The sequence below is a fragment of the Pistacia vera genome, unplaced genomic scaffold (assembly GCF_008641045.1).
Source record: "Pistacia vera cultivar Batoury unplaced genomic scaffold, PisVer_v2 Contig738, whole genome shotgun sequence".
Taxonomy (NCBI): domain Eukaryota; kingdom Viridiplantae; phylum Streptophyta; class Magnoliopsida; order Sapindales; family Anacardiaceae; genus Pistacia; species Pistacia vera.
The window spans coordinates 182,734-190,760 of NW_022196599.1; the positions used below are offsets into that span (position 1 = coordinate 182,734).

The 8,027-nt window shown below is 36.6% G+C and overlaps 1 protein-coding gene and 1 non-coding gene across 2 annotated transcripts; one reads left to right on the plus strand and one right to left on the minus strand.

Moving 5' to 3' along the window:
* Nucleotides 1-1,577: 1,577 nt before the first annotated feature.
* LOC116115405 lies at nucleotides 1,578-1,684 on the minus strand. The gene has a single exon (XR_004125658.1). It is a non-coding gene; the product is annotated as a small nucleolar RNA R71 (small nucleolar RNA).
* A 5,340-nt stretch (nucleotides 1,685-7,024) lies between these two features.
* Nucleotides 7,025-7,747, plus strand: LOC116115381. The gene has a single exon (XM_031401535.1). It carries the CDS (start codon nucleotides 7,025-7,027, stop codon nucleotides 7,745-7,747), a length of 723 nt encoding a protein of 240 aa, XP_031257395.1.
* Nucleotides 7,748-8,027: the final 280 nt, after the last annotated feature.

Sequence of the window (8,027 nt, forward strand, 5' to 3'; positions counted from 1 at the left end):
ACATTGGCCAAGAGACTGGCGGATGTATGATAATCATATTTTACACTATCATTTTACATTGAATTTTGATAGGATTTAGCATACGTTTCATACAATTTGGGCAATAATTGCTACCTAATTCTATTAATTTGTCCTTGCAGGCCTAAACGATGATTTTTAGCATAAATGACCGTTTTGAGCGTAAATTGTGTAACTTGAGCTTGGAAAATCTGAATGACCTGAATTTAGAAGCTTTGGAAATATAAGAAGAAGATCTATAACTTTCATGTTTTGGGTTTTTCCTAATTCTGACTGGACAAGGGTGAAAACTTGGCTTGAAGTCGTGAAAAGTATGCTGGGAACTGAAGAAAAAATGTCTTTGGACGTGCTTCAGTATTTCTGCCATAACTTGAGCTGTAGACCTCGGATTGTGCTTATTCCTAAACTAACAGAAATATAATTGAAAGGGCTACAATTAATATGTTTAACACTTTTCCTGATTCAGAATCTATCAGGCTCAAATTTGGCCTGAAAGTCTTTGCTGCGGCGAGGAAAAAGATTTGCCGTGGCGAAACCTGCATCACATGTAAAAATAAAACGACGCATTTTGGCTTGCTAGGGTTTCATCCTTAAGTGAGAGAGGTATAAATTAGAGCGAAAAGGAAGAGAAAAGGAGTCTTGTTTCGTCATTTAGGAGGCAGCTCATGCAAGGAGAAGATTATTGAAGATTTGGGCTTCAAATTAGAGAAGATTTCTCCATCTTTTGCTTGTTTTTCAATGATGAATCTTGTTTCAGTTTGTTTTTGTTATTTTATTTCGTTTTTGAGTATGAACTGAGTTTTTTAGCTAGGGTTTGATGTAACCTTGATACAATGATTCAAATTTATATGAATTGATTTACTTTGAGTTTTAATTTCATGATTGAGTGTTTATCTCTTTGCTTAATGACTTTTGGATGCTTGATCACCATTCAAATGTGTGTTGTTCACAATGAGACTGAGAAGTGATTTGTGATTGTGCCTCTTGGGATAAATACCGTAGATTAAGCAAACGCTAGAGATAGGTTTAGCGATCTATGAAATCTAGATAGAATTCCATAAAGCTTAAAAGACTTTGAACTATTAATCTTCAATTTGTTGGGTGCGGAAGCTTAATAGGGATAAGTAGGGAAATGTAGTCTGAGAAGGTATGTTTTACAACTTAGGGAATTCGATTTTCAATCAAGGAATTAGAACTTGGGTAATAGATTCTATGATTTGGGTTAGCGTATCTAGTTGAAATCAACATGCTACCATTTTTTAGCATTGTTTAATTAGTTAAGTTGTTGGGTTTTGCTTTAATTTCATTATCATTCATTTATATTTTGTTAATTTGTATTTAGTTATTAATTTTCCATCAATCCAATTTATTATTGCTTTAATTAGGACTTAAACTAGGGAAATCAGTATTTAGTAACACTATCCTTGTGGGAATAATACTCTACTTATCACTTTATTACTTTGTGCGACTAGTAGCCGGGGATAGTTGATTATTAATATTGATAATTGAAGCTTTTATTTCATTTTTTTTTAGTTAATCGTAAATATTGTATAGTCTTAAGTATGAGAAATGACATTACCTCTTTCGTGCAAGGCAACGATGAATCATTATATGAAGCTTGGGAGAGGTACACTGAGTTGTTAAGGAAATGTCCACATAATGGTCTACTGTTTTGGAGACAAGTCCAAACATTTTACAATAGGTTGCTAACAAATATTCAAACGATGGTAGATGTGGTAGCAGGTAGAGCCTTAAATAACAAGACGCCAGAAGAGGCTTATGAATTGCTTGAGGTGATGGCCAACAATAACTACCAAAGACCTAATGGGAGAGCAATGTCGAAGAGAATAATTGGTCTACATGAAGTCGACGCATTCGACACATTATCTACACAAATTGCATCACTTCAAAGCCAATTGGGAGGTATGAGTGCAAATTCTATTCACTCACCTTTTATAACTTGCGAATTTTGTGGAGGAAACCATGGGAGTGTGGAATGCCAAGATGGAGACTAGTTACTCTTCTCAACAACCGAGCAAGTGAATTACATGGTTTGTTCACAAAGGCTGCAGAATGACCCATTCTCCAACGCTTACAATCTTAGTTGGGGGAATCACCCAAATTTGTCCTTGAGCAATCAAAGCAGTCAGTCAAATCAAAGGACAGTGCCAAACCATCAACCAGTGGTGAATCATCAACCATGTGAGCAAAGAATGTCGAAATTGGAGGATATGTTTGGGGAATTCATGCAAGAAACCACAAGTTTTATGAATGAGACACTCAAACTTCAGAAATCAAGGAGTGTCCATTCAAAATTTGGAGGTTCAAGTGGGGCAATTGGTTGAACAATTGACAAAGAGATCTCAAGGTCCTTTGCCAAGCACAATGGTCACAAATCCTAAAGAACAATTAAATGTCATAACATTGAGGAGAGGTATAGTGTTGGAGCAACCTCACAATGAAGAAAAGTTGGAAGAACATGAAGACAAGACTAATGAAGAGGAAAATCTCAAAGCAAAAGGGTGTGCAAGACACTTAGGGGAATTTCAACCAAGCAACTCACCTCACAAGGAACAATTTGAGGAATTTGGTTTAAATGCACACAAGTCAAAATTGGTGTTGGAAGAGACTCCAAACATTGGACTCAACTAATCACCATCTCATCTCAAGTATGCATATACGAATTTGAAGTTCCGAAAAGATGCTTATGAGAATGCCCGAAATTCCAAAGGAAAGACCAAGAGGTGGCAAAGGGAAGTGCAGCACCCCACAAGAATCCACATTGATGAAAGAATGAGGAAGTCGAGCTTTCAACTATAAACAAGCGCTTCTTGAGAGGCAACCCAAGTCTTTTCAATTGTTTTTCATTTCATTGATGTTCGAATTTGTTTAGTTTTCTTATGATTTTGAATTAGTTTTAATTTATGTGTTTTTGGGTGTTTCAGGTGAAGTTTGAAGCTAAGGAAAAGGAAAGAAGCGAAGCACGTCGTATGAAAATGAAGTTGAAAAGTCCTAGACTTCGCCGCGGCGAAGATTGTTCTTCGCGGGGGCGAAGTAACCTGAAAAATGATACAGCTTCTGTATTTTTTCGCCTTGGTGAAGAATTTGTCTTCGCTGCGGTGAAACCTAGGTTTTGATTTATGTTGAACGAAGAACTTCGCCGCGGGGAAGCTTGTTCTTCGCCGCGGCAAAACCTGAGAATTTTTTTAACCCACCTTCATTCTCTCCATTTTTGCGATTTCAAACCCTAGCCTCCAAAGAATTTCATTTTCTCTTCTTCAATTTCTAACCTTTTTTTTCCCAAAAAAAAAAAAAAAAAAAAAAAAAAAAAATTCAGCACCATTCCACTCCTTACCATGTTAAACAATCATGCACCTTTCAATTGCCTTGGTTTAAACCATGTTGAAGAAATTTTTAGCACCCTTAGGTTTTGAAAATTCGGAGCTTTCTTTGTGATTTTTAATGAAATTGGAGCAATTGAAGGTTGGAAAGTTTGGGCTTGGTAAGGTTAAAGTTTTTATGCAATTTATTTGTTCACTTTCAATTGTGGATTTGTTTGTTGAAAATTGCTTGAATTTGTTGATTGTGGATGTTGGTTGAGAATTTGAGAATTGAGTTGATTGTGGAGTGTAGAACTTGTTGATTTTGAGTTAATTTGTGTTGAGAAGTTGGGTTTGTTGTGTTAGTGCTTTTAGCAAATTTGGAGTGTGTTGAAGAGGAAGAATAGAGAAGATTGAAGCCTAAAACACTTTTCTTTTTAGTTTTTGTTTTATTTCTTTATGTGTTGTAAGTAGGAAGTGATGTGATTTCCTAGTTTTAAGCTCTTTATTTGTTTTGATTAGATTTTAGGTTTAGTTCAATAAAGTTGAGATCAGGATGTAATTCTTTCATATTAATCGTGAGAGTATCTAACACATTTGGCACTATAGATTTCCAATTGTTTGACAGATGATGATGATGATGAGGAAGCCAAGGAATGGATGCCAGGATTTTGCACAAAAATCGGCCTTTACGGATTAATCGGGGAGTATCTCGTAACTTTACTTTTGTTTTTTTCTATTCCTTGGAGTGCATGATCTGACTATGGGGACAATGTCATTTTAAGTTTGGGGGTAGGAAAATTTTGAGAATTTGTGTGTTTAGTTTGTTTGTGTGTTTCTTTTTGTTTAAAGTTCTTTGATTGTTATTTGTTTAGTGTTTGTTGTGTTGTTGTTGCCTAGATGAATTGCATAAGTCCATGATGAAACTAGAATTGTTGGGATATTATTCTTGGAAAATGTTAAGCATTGCTTCAAGTTTAGGTTGGTTGACTTGATTTAGCTTAAGGTTTGTTAAGTGGTTCAACCACCATTTTCACTCTTTCAGCATGCTTAGAAACATTTTATGTGGTTAGGTGAAGTCTTGATAATGTTAGTGGACTCTAGAACCTAGTAGAGAAGTGCTTGAGGTAAAATTCTAGGATTAGACATTGTTGAGGAAATGATTTAGGCATTTTTCGGAACGTTTGAGCCTTTCTAGCCGATCCATGAATGAATCTTTCCCTAGTCTCCCATTTGAGCCTTATGAGATTATCATTGCCTTTTTCCTTGTAAAAATAAAAATAAAAATAAAAAAATAAAATAAAATAAAATTGTCCAATCCCTATACCCTAAACACTTTATCATACCCTGTAGGAGAATTATGGACCTAATGTATGACACAAAAGAGCTTTGAGAGGTGTGTGAATAAGTGATGGACCCAAATCTTAAGTTTGGGGTTGCAAAAATGGCACGAAGAACGGGCAAGAGACCTCAATGGTGTTGTAAATATTTGTTAATTTGAAAAAAAAAAAAAAAAAAGAAGAAGAAGAAGAAGAAGAAAATTTTCTTTAGTTCGATTCCAAATCAAAAATAAGAAATGCACAAGTTTGAGGGTTGTAAAAAGGTTGACACTTTGATTGGTGGTTGAAAAAGAAAGTGGAGATTGATGTAACTCTTAGTGTTTGCATAAGGAAAATCGGGTTCTCTTACTTTGTTTATCCTATCCCTTTCCTTGGAGCCCACTACCCGAGCCTAACGTTACAAGCTTGCAAAGACCTTTTGATCCTTAGCCATGTCTAGTCTACATTAGTGGAGAGTAGTTCCACTTAGGCTTATGGAGTCTGCCACCATTTGATAAACTTTATATTTCTGCATAAAATAATCCGGAAAGTTGGAATGTGGACTGAAGTGGGGATCACCTACTCGGGGGGACTAATAGAGAAAGATAGTCGATGCAACTTATAACTTCTTGGAGTGTTGAACATTTTCTAGTAATAATTTTTTAACAACCTTAGAGACTTGCATAAATTCTAGGCAATTCTTGTGTTGAGTTTGAGTCTAATTTTTGTTTGTTCATTTTTAGTTTTATTGTTTTGTGTTTTTGGTTGTTTGTTGCTTTTCTTTCTTTGAGTTTTTATTCCTTTTTGCTCGAGGACGAGCAAATCTTAAGTTTGGGGGTATTTGATAATCATATTTTACACTATGATTTTGCATTGAATTTTGATAGGATTTAGGATACTTTTCATACAATTTGGGCAATAATTGCTACCTAATTCTATTAATTTGTCTTTGCAGGCCTAAACGATGATTTTTAGCATAAATGACAATTTTGAGTGTAAATTGTGTAACTTGAGCTTGGAAACTCGGAATGACCTGAATTTAAAAGTTTTGGAAATCTAAGAAGAAGAGCTATAACTTTCATGTTTTGGGTTTTTCCTAATTCTGACTGGACAAGGGTGAAAACGTGGCTTGAAGTCGTGAAAAGTATGCTGGGAACTGAAGAAAAAACGTCTTTGGATGTGCTTCATTATTTCTGCCATAACTTGAGCTGTAGACCTCGGATGGTGCTGATTCTTGAACGATCCGAAAGTTAATTGAAAGGGTTAAAATTCATATGTTTAACATGTTTCCATATTCAGACTCTATCAGGCTCAAATTTGGCCCGAAAATATTCACTGTGGCGAGGAAAAATCTTCGCCGCTACGAAACCTGCATCAGATGTAAAAACAAAACGACACGTTTTGGCTTGCTAGGGTTTCATCCTTAAGTGAGAGAGGTATAAATTGGAGCAAAAAGGAAGAGAAAAGGAGTCTTGGTTCGTCATTTAGGAGGCAGCTCATGGAAGGAGAAGATTATTGAAGATTTGGGCTTCAAATTAAAGAAGATTTCTCCATCTTTTGCTTGTTTTTCAATGATGAATCTTGATTCAGTTTGTTTTTGTTATTTTATTTCGTTTTTGAGTATGAACTGAGTTGTTTAGCTAGGGTTTGATGTAACCTTGATACAATGATTCAAATTTATATGAATTGATTTACTTTGAGTTTTAATTTCACGATTGAGTGTTTATCTCTTTGCTTAATGACTTTTGGATGCTTGATCACCATTCAAATGTGTGTTGTTCACAATGAAACTGAGAAGTGATTTGTGATTGTGCCTCTTGGGATAAATACTGTAGATTAAGCAAATGCTTTAGCGATCTATGAAATCTAGATAGAATTCCATAAAGCTTAAAAGACTTTGAACTATTAATCTTCAATTTGTTGGGTGCGGAAGCTTAATAGGGATAAGTAGGGAAATGTAGACTGAGAAGGTATGTTTTACAACTTAGGGAATTCGATTTTCAATCAAGGAATTAGAACTTGGGTAATAGATTCTATGATTTGGGTTAGCGTATCTAGGTGAAATCAACACCCTAGCATTTTTTAGCATTGTTTAATTAGTTAAGTTGTTGGGTTTTGCTTTAATTTCATTATCATTCATTTATATTTTGTTAATTTGTATTTAGTTGTTAATTTTCCATCAATCCAATTTATTGTTGCTTTAATTAGGACTTAAACTAGGGAAATCGGTACTTAGTAACACTATCCTCGTGGGAACAATACTCAACTTATTACTTTATTACTTTATACGACTAGTATATTTGTTACATTTGCATGCTGTCGGAAACACGCACTAACGTAGAGGCAGTGATAAGGTGCATACCAAGAATGCCGATCCCTACCAAAAAGAGCAAGCCTCACTGCTATGCCGATTCGCCCTTCATGGATGCGATCACGCTAGCCGACATGCCCTACAAATTCACTATCCCTAGCATGAAGCCTTATGACGGCACAACCGACCCAGATGATCACATAGCCTCGTACAAGCAGCAAATATTCACCGTCTTGATACCTCGAATGCTAAGGGAAGCCTGCATGTGTAAGAGTTTCTGTTCAAGCTTATCTGGTCCAGCTCTTCAGTGGTACACCAACCTCCCAAACGGTTCTATCGACTCATTTGCACAGCTCACCGACATCTTTGTGGAGCATTTCGCCAGCAGCAAGAAACTTGAGAAACTATCAACCGACCTGTATAGAGTATACCAGAGAAGGGGGGAGCCGCTGAGAGAGTACATTAGCAGATTCAACAAAGAAAAAATTTACATCGCTTCTTGTAACCCCGAGACAACCGTAGACGCCTTCAAGAAGGGTCTCCTCCCGGATGGTAAATTGTGCAAAGAACTGACGAAGCTCGATTGCACCACGATGGAAGACGCCTTGGCGAGAGCAGTGATTCAAATAAGGTGGGAGGAAGATGAGATGAATTGGGTAAGTCATGCTAGGTATGACTCGAGGCGGAATGATAAAAGGCCAAAGTTTAGATCGATTGAACCCCATCACAAACCCTCTCCACGTAACCTAAACAAAATCAGAAAATCATATGACTGCTAGCTACCTAGAATCGACAACAGACCAACCGGACCGATTCGATACAAAATCCCAGAATAGAACCTCAACGTCGAACCAGCTCAGGTTGTGGCGATCATGAAAGGAATGAGATCTAGCGTTAAGTGGCCAGGCAAGCTCAATGCCAAAGCAAGGAGAGACACGACCAAGTGGTGCGAATTCCACAGCGACCATGGACATAACACCGCAGACTGCATTACCCTACGGTTGGAGGTCACTACACTATTGAAGAGGGGACATCTCTAAGACCTGTTGACAGATAAAG

Coding starts and splice junctions, on each gene's coding strand:
- LOC116115381 (XM_031401535.1), top strand. CDS start 7,025: ATGCCGATCCCTACCAAAAAGAGCAAGCCTCACTGCTATGCCGATTCG.